General features: G+C 37.6%; 2 protein-coding genes and 2 long non-coding RNA genes across 11 annotated transcripts in view; 2 read left to right on the top strand and 2 right to left on the bottom strand.

The window, feature by feature from the left end:
- LOC135166537 (glutamate receptor ionotropic, kainate 2-like) overlaps nt 1–10,715 on the bottom strand; it is an 80,676-nt gene extending 69,961 nt beyond the window's left edge. For 5 of the 8 annotated variants that reach the window (XR_010299697.1, XM_064128852.1, XM_064128851.1 and 2 more), the window contains exons 1-3: nt 8,334–9,513; nt 7,704–7,796; nt 7,370–7,596 (exon numbers count right to left, since the gene is read on the bottom strand). The gene's annotated coding sequence lies outside the window, so the exon portion shown is untranslated. The other 3 variants (XM_064128854.1, XM_064128853.1, XM_064128855.1) reach the window with 3 other exon arrangements.
- LOC135166551 (uncharacterized) lies at nt 3,825–6,200 on the top strand. The gene is made up of 2 exons (XR_010299700.1): nt 3,825–5,161; nt 5,752–6,200. It is a non-coding gene; the product is annotated as an uncharacterized LOC135166551 (long non-coding RNA).
- Nucleotides 7,593–12,119, top strand: LOC135166550 (uncharacterized). The gene is made up of 4 exons (XR_010299699.1): nt 7,593–7,607; nt 10,341–10,955; nt 11,551–11,761; nt 11,928–12,119. It is a non-coding gene; the product is annotated as an uncharacterized LOC135166550 (long non-coding RNA).
- A 64-nt stretch (nt 12,120–12,183) lies between these two features.
- Nucleotides 12,184–13,812, bottom strand: LOC135166549 (RNA-binding protein 12-like). The gene is made up of 3 exons (XM_064128879.1): nt 13,726–13,812; nt 13,291–13,618; nt 12,184–12,830 (listed from the first exon to the last, which is right to left on the bottom strand). The coding sequence occupies exons 1-3, from the start codon at nt 13,735–13,737 to the stop codon at nt 12,748–12,750; spliced, it is 423 nt and encodes a 140-aa protein (XP_063984949.1). The 5' UTR covers nt 13,738–13,812; the 3' UTR covers nt 12,184–12,747.
- Between the last annotated feature and the right edge of the window lie 337 nt (nt 13,813–14,149).

Genomic DNA, 14,149 nt, shown 5'->3' with positions numbered 1-14,149 from the left:
TTGTCACAACTCCCTTCACCCCATTCTCTCATCGAGGACCTTCTCGTTTTCTCATCGTTGTTACTGTCGCTAGATTTGAATGGAGATGAAATCATCACACGATAATGAATGGGGTCGGGGGAAAGATGATGAGATGTGAAAAAATACAGCTTTCGGAGGACCTGAGTGGTACTTAGTTGAGGATTAATTGCTTAATTAAATGGAATTATTAACGTTTGGGGATGATTACAACACGCGAACTTGAGTTCCATAATTTTCCAGAGATTTTCCTGATAAATCATGCGAATGTTTCAGGTTATTTTGCGCTTTTCACTTCTCATTTGAAAATCTTGAGGTGTCACTGGGTGGGAAGGTGAGGAGGGAACGATTAATGGAATATTTTTATCTTCTGGGAAATAAAAAGTTTCTGATTGCTGATAGATTCTTGGAATAAATCAGGAGCCGATTGCAACTGCACTTGAACCAATTGATGTCTGAATGATATCAAATTTTATCACTTTTTTTATGTGATTTATTCGCACTTTTTTATTTTTATCTGGAGTGACGTGTGGTGAATTATTCCTCTATTTACGTTAACCGAAGATCCGTCCGATTTCTGTTTATTATTATTGATAATGATAATGATATTGACAATGATTTTTAATGAAAATCCTCTGAAATGGCAGAATTTTGAATGAAAAAACTTCCAATCGACTGAATCATCCCTTTCATCTTTCGGAAAATCTCAAGTGTTTCCACTTCTATGCGCCCTAATGAAAATATCATTAAGGAATTTTTAAACAGAACATCCTTTCATATGTAAACCCATAACGAAAAGCATCGAGCCGTGAAAATGCTCGGAAAACGTTGCAAAACAGGATTTGAATTCTCCCATCATTTTTCCTCGCGTAGAATTTTTTGCTGCACCCGTTATTTCCACTGTCTCTTGTATTTTCCTCTGACCTATTCACATTACTTCATGTAAAAATGTTTTCAAATGGATATAGAGGACGAGAGTGACACTGGCAGAATGAATATTAAGCCGAGCTCGGGAGAGTTGCCAGGCGATAAAAATGAAACTGGATGTTTCGGGAATTCTCGGCGATGTTACACGTTTAATTGGGGATTAATCAGTGGAGTGAAAAGTCCAACGTACACTATTATCGCACTCATCTGCACAGTCGTTAGAATGTTAACGGAGATGGATGACCGATGCTCAGGAGATTTAATTTATTTTTAATGAGTGCCGGAACAAATTGTTGAGACTTTAATCTACGGTTTTTGATGGTTGAAATGAAGTAAGAACTTTGTTCACGTCTGCTGCACGCGAACATACTATTACATCAACACAATTGGAATAAAACAAATGTTTTGGGAGGGTTTTACATTGCCTCGGAAATTTAAAGATTTATATTTCATTTTTTAACCAAAAGAAAATGGAAAGATTTTTTTTTCACCCGCTTGTTTTAATTGGGTGGATGGGGATTTCGGAATTTCTTTTAAATACAAAAATGTCTCCTGATCGAAGTCAATTGGCAATTGACCAGATTTCTTATTATTATATTAAAATAAAGTGGATTTCGTTCAAACAAATTATTGTCTCGCGCGAGATCTGATGAGAACAAACGCGTTCTTGAATCCAAGTTTCCTGTCTGACTAATACCAACCTTACCTACTTCCACAAGAGTTGTGGAGGTGGCACCATAACTTTGAATTCTCTTGAAGCCCGCGTCTGACCATCGTCGCCCTTCCCTACTTCCGCGAGCCACATGAATTCACATGGGCTATCCCACACACTAATAAACGGTTTTTATCTATTCCATTTCATTTTATTCACTTATTCCAAATGATTTATGATCATTAGGCGCAAAAAACCGAAATCTTTGGACCTTGACTTTGTAAACCATAATCCATCGCTTGGGAACGAAGTTCTACCATTTATTTATCCGAAAGAACTGTTAAAAAAATTATCAATAATTTCTGAAATTTAATTTATATAATACTGAGACTATTTATAATTTTTTTTCTCCTCGTTCTTATCCACTTAATTAACTAAAAAAATTGCCAACTGGAAACATCCTAAAGCAGCGTATCCGGTCGGTAAAGTACCGACCTGAGGGTAGAACTAATTAAACGAATGAACATTTCGTGGAACCGAATTATTTCTAATCGGTTCGTTATCGTCATCGTTTATAACAACAAATCGGGTCTATCAGTGGACAGTTTTTCATACTTCACGACCCTCTTACATTACGTACACCCAAGTGCGGTTATGCAAACGTCGAAATACCGAGATTCCGGGGAGGGTAAACCCCTGGAACGGCACGTAGTCGTAATTCACGTTGTATCCAGCCAACCGGAAGGAGACCTATGGTTGGATAAGACGGAATGATAAAAGGCGTAAAGGTGTCAGAGGACGTAGAACGTGTGGCCTTGGAGGAGACACGCTATGAGTCAGGGGGTAGTTATCGTCCATCCTCCTCACGACTAGACGTCAACGGCCTCGAGAAAGGGAAAAAAAAATCATGAAAAGCCGAAAAGAGAAATTGCGAAGACCTTTGAAACAGCAAATTGACGAAATTCCAGTGGATTAAAAAATAAATGACACTGGGATATGGGGAGATTCACCCTTCACCCTTCACCCCAGTTCAGGGACAACAGAAGCGAAAGACGAAGACAATGACAGAGAGATCAAAGGACGCTTTACAGCCCCTTTCTTCTTTATTCTCGCTGACGTCTCGGATTATCTCGCGTCAGCTCCAGGAGAATAACAAAAACTTATGTCAAGACTGACGAAATTGTTAATAGAGGGAATTAATTAGGCTTTCCTCTGGGGATGAATCCAAAGTTTCATAACTTTTTCCTCAAAGGAAAAATTCAACGATATGAAAAACTTTTTTTGCTGATTCATAATGAAGTTATATTGAGGAAAAAAATAGAGGAAAATTCTCGGTGAATCGCTGAAGAAAATATTATATTATAATATTATACTTTATATTATTATACTGTTCTTATCTTGATGTGGTAGAACATTATTTAAATACCAGTGAATGAAATTATTCAGGATATCGCCATTCGATGGTTTTTTTTTCAATAAAAAAAAACTTTTAATCAGAATCATTGAATACTTTTGAAGTAAAGTGCACGAATGCAACACTCGAAATAAGTTGGAACTCTTCTATTCTTTTATGCCTGATTCGTAGAGTTCGTGACCGTGATACAGGCATTATGCATCACAACGGAATGTGGCTTTTATCGGGACACACACAGTTGGCACGTACGAGAGACCTCGTTGCTATCAAACTTTTATTTTCACGTCTCTCTGTTGCTACGCTCTGACTCCATTTTATCCCCCAGATTTTTTTTTTCACCGTTCGACTTCATGTAACTGAGGGAAATTGTGAAACTAAAGGATCTGTTAGGCAAATGTCACTTCACAAGTTTCAATGTCATTTCAAATATCTGAATAAAACATTATTTGAGGGGCGATATCGGAAGAATTATTATTTTATTTCCGTATCATCGAACGAGCGATTGCTCCAATCGCTCCAATTGTCGCGGAACTCGGGATAATTGGTGCAGTGCAAAATGAAAATTTATAGAACGTACATTTGTTTATTTATGAAAAGAGTTCAATAGATGTAAATTTCCATGGAATTGCACTCAATGAAAACGTGAAATGCGTAAAATGATAATGTGAGAAACACAGCAGCAGTATTTTCACTTGTTACAAGCAAATTCCAAGTACATTAGCGAGTGAAACAACATCTCATCATGAAACACGTTGACCGGTTGTATAAAAGCCTCCCCCATTTGTTGTTGTGCTTATGAAAATTACCTGACATCAATGCAGACCCTCTGGTTCTCGCGAAACATCAGTAAACATTGAGCCCCATTTTTATCGCCAATTACGTACCAGCGGTGGAAACCGCGCTAATGATATCCATAAACATTTTTACGTTATTAATATTATTATTTTATTATTGAGCAGATCCTCGATAAATTAGCGCACTATAAAGTTTCGCGCTCAAATTACTCGTCTCAATTTTTTTTAAGAAAAAGGGTTAAATGAGGATAATTATTTGAATAATTTGACATTTTTTACTGCCAATGGTGGAAGTTAAAAAACAATAAACAAAAATAACTCTGCTACTCGTCATTATTTCTATTATCACTATAACAAAATAGAAGTGAATAAAATTTTCATTAATAACTTCATTAATAAAAGTGAATTTATTTTAGAAATTCATAAATAATCGGAATATTAATGACCGTTTAAGTAAAGGATGTCAACATTATTGAACCGCTGGGGAATTTTCGGATAAATTTGACAGTAATGTCCCCATCACAACATTATCCCCCCCAAAAGAAGTCCATCTCTACTTCAATTAAATCATAATAGTCCAAAATAATCCATTTCTACTCCAGCGAAGGGGATTCCCCCAATTCAATCGTTTCGAAAGCCGGAAAAAATTCCCTTGAATGGATAACGGATATCATCACTCATCCATTATTTAGGTCAGCCCCGGAAAAAAAATCCAACGACATTGGTAGACATTGCGCGGAGCAATGAGTCCAGAAATCTTGACGAATTGATTTTCCAGTGGAGTCCACCGATGAACGAAATTTCCTCTCCATTGGCAACGCTTTTACGTATTATATTCGTCTGGAAGACGTCGCCATTACAGCGGATGATTAATCGACTGGATTCTCCGCTTTTCTCATGAACAACCAAGCATTTGATATTATTTTTCAATCCGCGCGGCACGTGCGATAAATGAACGTTTATATTATTGAAATGCCATTGTTACCGGGATAATTGAGCACCGATGTGCACGAAAATGACGCTGAAGTAATCGATAATCGGAACGTATGGGAGATAAAAATCGAAGAAGCGCTCATTCCAATGCTATTTGTATTCAATTTGAGAGATGTTTGTTATAATTTTGTGGTAGGAATTGAATAAGAGAGCACGATTCTTTGATTAAAATTCATGAATAAGACACGGGGGGATACCGCGATGTATATAAAATACCTCTCGCGACTCTGATTTATGCGGAGTATCGACCTGATTTCATTATAACTCAGTCACGTTGGGGCTCAATTCAACTTAAATCATTGAATCGAGATGCTTGGAGCCAAGACAATTTTCGTAGTTTTCGCGCTGTTCGGAGTAATGCATGTGAGTATTGATAATTTCATTGGTCTGTTGACTCGGAAATAATTTTGACCATTTTTTCGAGGACCGGAAGTGCAGTACAGAAAAAAAATTTTTTGAAAAATGATATATCTGTTGGGAGATAATGTAAAAGGCACGTAATTTGACCTTGACTGAACCCCTTTAATAACTATCAATGTTTCTACATTTTGTATTTTCTGAAGGGAATAATTTGGATGAATTTCTTACTGTTCGTAATCATTGAAGGTCTTTGTTCATAATTGGAATTATCATCGTCGATTTAGATCGATATTATCGGCTGACAGGTTACGAGGTTTCGATCGGCTGCACCAGTGATAAATTTGTTCATTTTCAGAAGCTAAATTCAGTCTGAACTCTGTGAACTTGTAAAAGCTACTTCACTAGTTCTACACTGAGAGAAAAATCTAATTTTGCGAATGAAAAATTCTTCTGACGAGAATTTCAAGCGGATTTTCCAATGGAAATTTTGCGCATTTATTTATCCAAAATAAATATGTTGGCAAAATTAAATTTTTCTCTCAGTTTAGACCAGTTCTCACTCAGTTATTGATCATGTGTGTTAATTCCTTCAGATCATTTATGCTGCTGAGGACGACAAAGATGACTCGTCAGAGGGGGAACCCGGGTACTTGCAGCAGTTGTGGAGCGCTATCGCAGGTTTCTTTAAATCATTGATTGGGGTAGCGACACCACCGTTGAAACAGGCCGCGGAAGACATAGCAAAGAAAGAAGCTGAGACAGTAGCAGAGGGCATCGCAGATAACATCGCAGATCGTGTTGTGGAGAGTGTCATTTAATGGTAAAAGGGCCCGAAAATGCCCTTCCCCAATCCCAACTTTTCTATATTTGTAAACTTGTACTGAGGTCTCTGTAAAATCAATATCACATTTTGTTAATCACAATTATGCCTCAATTGTTAACAACGATTTGAAATTTTAATCGCATGTGAATTATGTTTCGTTGTTCACGAGGAGGTCAGTTATAAAATGCAAAAGTTGTAATTAAAATTCAGTAATGATAATTTCCGCAATTATTTCCCTTTGTAATTGGCTCGACGGGAAAATTGGAAGATGAAAATGGCGTTGAGTGTTCACCAACTGGTGCTTTCAGAGTGCAACAAACTTTGGTGAAATATAAGTGAACGCCTGCGAGGCAACTTGTCACGCTGAAAACAGTTACTAACCGAAAGTTGGCACTGTACGAAACATATAAATACATCCAAGATGCTGGGAAATAAACTTCACCACCTTCTCTTCATATGTATTACTTGATAGTGCCAATGTTTTTGAGGCCCTTCAACTATTGTATAACTCCCGAACGTGGGAGTCACTGAACTAATACGTTGGATAAAGTTTTATGAAGTTGAAAATTTTGTGACAGTTATTAAATCTTCGCGCCAGACGCTTTCAGAATTTTACGGTTCTGCTACTATTTTCCGATCGCAATGATTTTTACCGTCTCACTTATTAATTGGTGATCATTTTCCGAGGGATTAAAAAGCAGTTCATTAAATTTCTATCGCGATGAATTGCCCATTTTTCCTAATTTTATTGCTTAGGAATTAGTTCTCCAAAACGTTTTGATTAAATCAAATGATTTCTTGATCTTCAATTATGATAATTAGACTGCTATTTTGCGATGAACATTTCTCACTTCTCACTTCATCTCTCTTTCACTGAAATAATTAATTCCTCAAATATTTCTTCCCCTCATTAGATGACGATAATGTCTGAAAATCGCAAGAACCACAAAATAATTTGTGCTTAACAACGCGATAATTTATCATTCATCAAAAATAATGTCGTCATAAATTCCTCAATTTCCCAAACTTGCATTTATTTTTTATTTACTCCTCATTATCATTTCCTCCGATTTTTTTTTCTGTCGTGAGTCGACGATATTCTCCCATTCATTCGTTCCATTCATTCGTTGATCGTCTCAACGTCACTTAATTCGGCTGAATAATTCCTCCCCCTCCAACCATTGATTACACATTTTTTAATGAACCTGCAATTCTCGGCATTTGCCACGCGCCGACATTCCCCAACAGTTCACCAGGTAACCTTGTCATCCAGTTACAACATGAATTGCTGTCAGCAGAAAGTGATACGACGATCGCAAAGCCCGAGAGTGTTGTTTGTTTCTCCCCCCCCCCCCTCGCCCCGACGGTCCGCCGACTGAGCGTATTACCTCTCTAAGTAGTACATAACAAACACATCCGCATCTCCAGCATAACGCCCCGTCCATTTGAGACACAAAATTCCAGTGTTGGAAACCGTAGGATCACAAAGCATTCCAGCACTTTCGGGATATTCACTGTCGTCCCTGTGTGCATTTGCCAGTCGCTCCGCCACTCTGAATAATTTAATTGCACTGTTAGTCTTTTCGCCTCCGAGGACACATATTTCCCCGAGGATCTGGAACAAAGGTATAAATGGATTAGACTGAGTTATTCCACTTGTTCATCATTTCCCGTATTTTTGGAGAGAAATTCCAGGGTTTCAGAGAGTAATTATGTTATTACCTGTTGCTTCTGGATGGATGTGGAATGGATGATGTCAACGCAGTCGGTTTCATTATTTCTGCTGTGAATTAATTCGGGGTAATGGTGGAGGCTCTGAAAATTTATCAAATCGGTGGAGATAAAATGTGAAATCTGTTGAATAATTGAATTAGGACGAGGAGAGAAAAATATTCAGTTTGACTGCGAAAGATTCAGATAAAAATGGCAGAGTTCCCGGGAATAATTTTGCAAAAATTCTGGAAAAGTGCCCGGAAATTTCTGGATTTTTCACCTCGCGAATCGCCTTTAGCGTCTCTCCTCGGAAATTATTATTTATTTTTTTAAATGCAAGATAACAATGTTTATTACTGACAATCTATCTTTCATATTTATGTCTTGTTATTCATTAAAAAATTAAGTATCTGAAACTGTACCACCAAACACACGCAGGGTGACATTATCATTACTTCAAAAGATAAACTTTATGATTAATTCTGAAGTCAAAGTAACGCAGGAGGTGTATGGAAATTTTTCGTCGTAAAATGAGCACATGAAGTTTCAGAGCAAGTCCAGTGATGTGAACAATATCCAAAGAGATTAAAATCCCGGGGTAAATGGTAAAAACTCCCTTATAAAACAGAGTAAACTTACAAATTATAATCGTCGAGTTACGACAATTATTGCTGGCAGTGGTGGTGGACCATACGTGGTCAGACGCAGGTCGCAAATTGATGTAGAAAAAAAGCTCCGCGAGGGTTGACGTGAGAAATTCCACAGTTTCGACCAGCAAAAAAAATGTTAAAACATAATAGTTATTATCACTTGAAAATTTTGGGCAATAAATAGTTAATTGATGATTATCGGGACGGGAATTTCCCAGGAAATCAAATGTATCACGAAAACTGCTTTGAAGTGCTGGTTGTAAAAAGGTAAATAATTTATCACTCAATTAATTTCCCCTATTTCAAACGGAAAATGAACATTTTCGTGACCAGTTAAGGGGTGGTGAGGGGCCCTTCATGGAAGAGTTCCCTCGTGCATGATAATTCTCTCCGATCTATTGCACACCGTGGGTGCATTAGTTTGTTATAATAATCGTTGACGCTAATTCTCGTATCTGTCATGGAATAATGAGGAAATAATGTAGCGTGACGCGCCCATATAGCACCATGAACTTGGCGTTGAGAGCCCCGTGTAATGCGATATTACACTCAAATTACGTGTCGTACCATCTAAATTCATTAGCGGCTTTTTTACGGTAATTTAGTTTTTTTTGTCAGTCTCACAAACGATTAATCTCTATTAAAAGTACATTTGGAAATTTATTTATTACTTCTAACGAAATTTGTTCCGAGTGTTGGGGACAAACTGCAACTGGACATAGCCTGAAGGCCTTCGGCCAATTCATTACATTTTGTATACAAAATAATAATTGATATTCACAGAAAGAAAAGAGTTTACGTATTCGTTCATACAGTCTGATACCTTTTGCTATTTTTTATACCGACTGAAATATTAAAGAAAAAAACAAATCAATTGGAAAAAATCACAAAAATTTCTCTCCCACAAGTTTTTACTATACCCCACGCTATTCATTCATTTATTTATTGCGAGTTTGCGATAAATTGTTTTGATTTTTTGGTTGAATTTTAACAATTTTTTCGGCTAAATTTTTATGTCAATTCGGGCATTTATATATTAATTTATGAATAGGCAGATGTAGACAGAAATAAAATGCAACAAGATGCCAATATTTGCTTCGATATCATCAACAGAAGAATGAAATTCAATGCACCATCTGCGACTTTTGTCCCCCACGAAGCCATTTTCGTATTACCTCGCATCCCCCTCCTCCTTCCCCCTCGTCTGTTTCTATTTTTTCGACATTTTCACTCGTTACATTCAGCTGCACTTCTTTATTCCAACGCCTCCAATACAATTTTCTCGCATTCAGATATTTCGCTGGGAGTTTTTCATTTCAGACTTTCAAAGGCACTTTTTAAATCGTTCCCTGCAATAAAAAAAACTCTTGTAAAGTTATTCAATGTTTGGAACAAAGTGGGGGATGAAAATTCCATTTCACTATTCACGCGAGACTCAGCTCAGGTCCGAGGTGTTAAAAATTATTTCGTGAATCAATGAATGATTTAGATTGTATTAAAGAATTTATTTGAATTTTATTTTGATATTTTGAGGGATGAAATTTTGATGCAATGAAAACAGCATAAAACTCAACAATAAATATCCAAATAAAATTCTGTTGAAACCCTTCTAGTGTACAATTTAAAAAAGCAAAGATCTGAGTTTGATGAGCTTTATTCAGACAAAATTTTGGAGACTGACAAATGTTCTAAATGAAATCAAAAATTCTCTGAGCTTCATATGAACAGACGTATCAAGTCAGACAAATTTTCAATTCAATCTGACGTTCTTTAGTCCTCGAAAAAACCCACAAAAGGTTTTGATGTACGCCATTGAATCCTAACAATGCATTTGATACATAAAAAATATTGTTGATTCCAAAAACTATTAATTTGTGTCATCCCGAGGCGATGAGGCCATCGTGAAAGCGAGTTTTTTTGGTACTTTAAAACAAAAAAATTCTGAAGCTAGATCCCCAGAATATTTACAACAAATGTCTCAATATTTTTTCTTCAGACCCTAGATTTTGCAGTGCACAAAGAATCTGATGCAATATCGAAGGACTATTTACAATAAAATCCGATCCATCTAGGCGCCTCCCACTCTTCATACCTGTAATCACGCTCGGAACGCATGCTGGAAAACGCCAACCACCTTTGTGCTGTCACACAGCCGATGATACAAAAAAAACACAACTAAACAATCCCGACCCATCTTTATTACCTCAAAAACAATGCAAGCATGAACGCTTTTGTCACCACAAATTCGAACTTTAATTACCTGATGTTTCACGGACAAAATCACTGGCCATACAAAGGAGAGCAACTTTCTGATGCAACGAGCCGCCGAACGGAATAATAAACCAGTGTTGCACCGGCCGTTTCCTTGTTTACCAATCAGAATCGACGCCAGCACCTCCCAACATTCAAATTTCCACGCTTACACGTGCTTGTGTCTGGATATCATGACAGAGAGGTGAGAGAGGACTTTGATCTCGATATAATTATAAAAATGTCAATGAGCGAGGGTTTGGGTTAAGGGATTGGATATAAATAGAGAAATCAACCGAGGGACAGACATCAGTTATCCAACATAACCGAACAGACTACAACAATCATCATGAAATCCATGGTAAATCAGTCATTTGGAATATAATTACTTATTAAATTAATTATTTGGCAAAATTCTGCAAAGATTATTCTGTGGAGGTTTTTGGTGATCCAAAAGCATCTTCAGGAGGCAATTCTTCCAGAGAGAGCTTCAGAAGCTCTCTAGAAAATAATTTTGAAAGATCTCTGTAAAGAAATTTTTTTTTTGAATTTCCAATTGTGATCTGTATAATTGTTTTTAATTCTCAAATTTGTTGGCTCTCGATTTTCCTTTTCCTTATTTTTTTAGACTTGATTTATAATTTGGGCCTTTACGCAATTATTTTCCAATTAAATCCATTCATTATCATTTATTAATTAAATGAACTCTGGCACATTATTCATTATTTCCATCACCGATGATCAACACGAGTTGATTAATCACTAATCATTCATCTGTCATTTCTAATTAATTAATTAGTAGTTATCACTACAAATTATGAGGAATGCATGAATACCTTTGCATATGAATTTTCCCTTCGATCTGAATATTGTTATTTAATATAATTATAATTATGTATCTACCGATTGCTGATGAAGAATGAAAGAAGAGGTAATTTGATCTTGAACTTGCACAGGTTTGCCTTTTCGTCTTCGCCCTCGTGGCTGCCACCCAGGCCTACCCAGGAGGTCTCACTGGAATCCCATTGGGAGGAGTTCCCATCACTACTGGCATTGGCTTGGGAGGTCTTGGCGGTGGTATTGCCTTGGCACCCCACGTTCAGCCTATTTCCCCCATCGTTGCTCGTCCCGCTCAGCCCATTCAGACTGTTCTCAGCCCTGTGAAAAGTAAGACTTCACACAAATTTAAAATTAAAAATTCTACCAAACAAACATACCACAGACAACGATTTGTAGTGGTTCTTGCATGAAAATGTTGAGCATTCGCTTCTTCCAAAGAAATTTCATTTCCTGAATTAATTAAAAAATAACCTGTTTTTTCGTAATTTTCCAGCTCTTGTTTCGGCCCCAGTGGTTCTCGGAGGAAAATTGGGAGGATTATGGTGATCAGTTACGTGAAATTCCCTGACGCTTCGGACTTTTCAATGCAAATGCCCTCATAATTGCTGGATTTCGAAATTTTTTACACTGATGCTTTATTAAAAGTTGTTGAAATCATCGTTGAAAATAAATATGATAAAAATAATTTTTGTGAATGCATTTCATTTAAAAAAATGTTGAGGTAATCATGAACACAAAGACATTCCAACTAATTGCAAAAGTGTACACTGATACTCTTTTATTTTAAATCGTAAACTGTAACATGAGCCAATGAAACTCTCCAGAACTTTTCCATCCTCGTCGATACCCATCCCCAATGAATTTTCCAAAAAAACAGAAACTGCATTACGTTATGATCCGCAAGAAGGAGTGAAACTTTTCCGAGTTCATTTGCAATTACGTTGAAAGAACTGCGAATAAAAACGTAAAAAAATGCCAGGGGAATAAGAAAGTTCGAGGTAGATTACAGAACTTATTCGACGATGGAGAACAGTCCATTCAATGGGAAATGGTGATCGATAGTTCAAATACATGGAAACACTTTGGAGAGCCATTGTAACTTAGCAAACGAGGTAGGTAACTGAGGTGATATTTAAATATTCACGATAAGTTTCATGATTTCTAGGGTATTCGCCAGGCAGTGTCCACAGACTCGAGGCATTCGGTGCAATATCCTTTCGAATATCAATCGTCTGCCTCAGAGTAATTGCGACGTGTCTCATGGTCCGAGTGATGGAGATGTCAATCGAGAGCCATGAGTTGTTTATTCGGGTTTAACCATGAAGAAGACCGGGGAGGAGGAGACCCGAGTGTCCAGTTTGAATGGCACCAGCGGGCCCAGCGACGACTGTTGCTCCTTCAATAGAAAAATTTTTAAAAATCATTAAATATAAAACCAGTAAATCTATTTTTATGATCTCCAACCGAATGAGTGTCAGGCGAGTGCGATTAAGTTTTAATTATGACACCTTTAATTGCAAATGCCTCCAGTGATTATTATTTTTTCTTGGATTTGGAATTTTCCAGAAGGACTAACTACAATTAATTTTGAAGTTTTAGAACAAGTCGATGTAGCAGAGTTTACTAAGTAGGTGAGACTGATGATTTCAAATCACCAGGACTCACTTCAAATTATCGTGAATTACGAATTTTTAAAAATACAGTCAGGCAATTACAGAAAGTCACTGAGTGACTAGAATTCCGAATGAATTCTTCTAACTAAGAAAGAACAATGTGTTCGAGACGTTCCAGACTTGATTTCCAGCACTAATCCATATTATTCATTCGTTCATCCACCAAATGATTGACTACGTTACCTGCAACTGGTCCAACAACAGCGGCAGAAGGTCCAGACGGTCCAACAATAGCAGCAGAAGGTCCGACCGGTCCAACAACCGCAGCGGAAGGTCCAACGGGTCCAACGACTGCAGCAGCAGGAGCAGAGGGTCCCACAACAGCAACTGATCCCGCTGCAGGTCCCAGAACCGACACTCCAGGAGCACCGAGTCCCAAAAGTGCTGGATTAGCGAGACCAAGAGGAGAAAGTCCTCCCAGAACAACTGTTCCAGGCAGTCCCAATAGGGAACGACGTTCTCTCTCTGGTGCGGCTGAAGCAGCGGCTACCCAGATGGCAAGGACGATGACCTGGAGCAAACAATAATTCACAGTTGTAGACATCACTTCCGGAAAAATTGACTTGATTAATTTTATCTTCTCTAATTTCGTAATCCACCGATTGGCAGTTGCTTTACCAAGAATTTCATGGTGATTTCAGTTGATGTCTGCAGTTGAACTACTGATTATGACTCGATGCTGACTGATACTCAACCCTGTCATCCTGCGATCTTATATACTCATCGTAATGAAAGTATCTGGTCTTCAACCCTGAACAAAAGTCACGGCTAATGTCACCACCGGGTGTGGCTACTGTTCCGGGAGTCATACCGGTTTGAAAATCATTTTCTTCTCGAGTTTGATGCAATTCTTTCAACTTTTGCATTTGGTTTTAATTAAAATTTCAATGGAATACCACTGACCAATCCCAGCCCTGGTGATTTCAACGGAGAGAAGTCGATTCGATGAATACGTCAGTAATGCAATTTCCCTCGGCCATTGTGGATGTGGATGTGGGCTGGCAATTCCCGAGGGATGAAAAGGCTAAGGTGGTTTGATAAG

The sequence above is a fragment of the Diachasmimorpha longicaudata genome, chromosome 10 (genome assembly GCF_034640455.1).
Source record: "Diachasmimorpha longicaudata isolate KC_UGA_2023 chromosome 10, iyDiaLong2, whole genome shotgun sequence".
Taxonomy (NCBI): domain Eukaryota; kingdom Metazoa; phylum Arthropoda; class Insecta; order Hymenoptera; family Braconidae; genus Diachasmimorpha; species Diachasmimorpha longicaudata.
Note: the sequence above shows the minus strand (reverse complement) of the source record. Positions and strands in the feature narration are given on the sequence as shown.

What these genes read in the sequence shown, in the direction of transcription:
- LOC135166549 (XM_064128879.1), bottom strand. An exon ending in TGTTGTTGGACCAGTTGCAG is followed by an intron (nt 12,831 to 13,290) that starts GTAACGTAGTCA and finishes TTTCTATTGAAG; the next exon opens with GAGCAACAGTCGTCGCTGGG.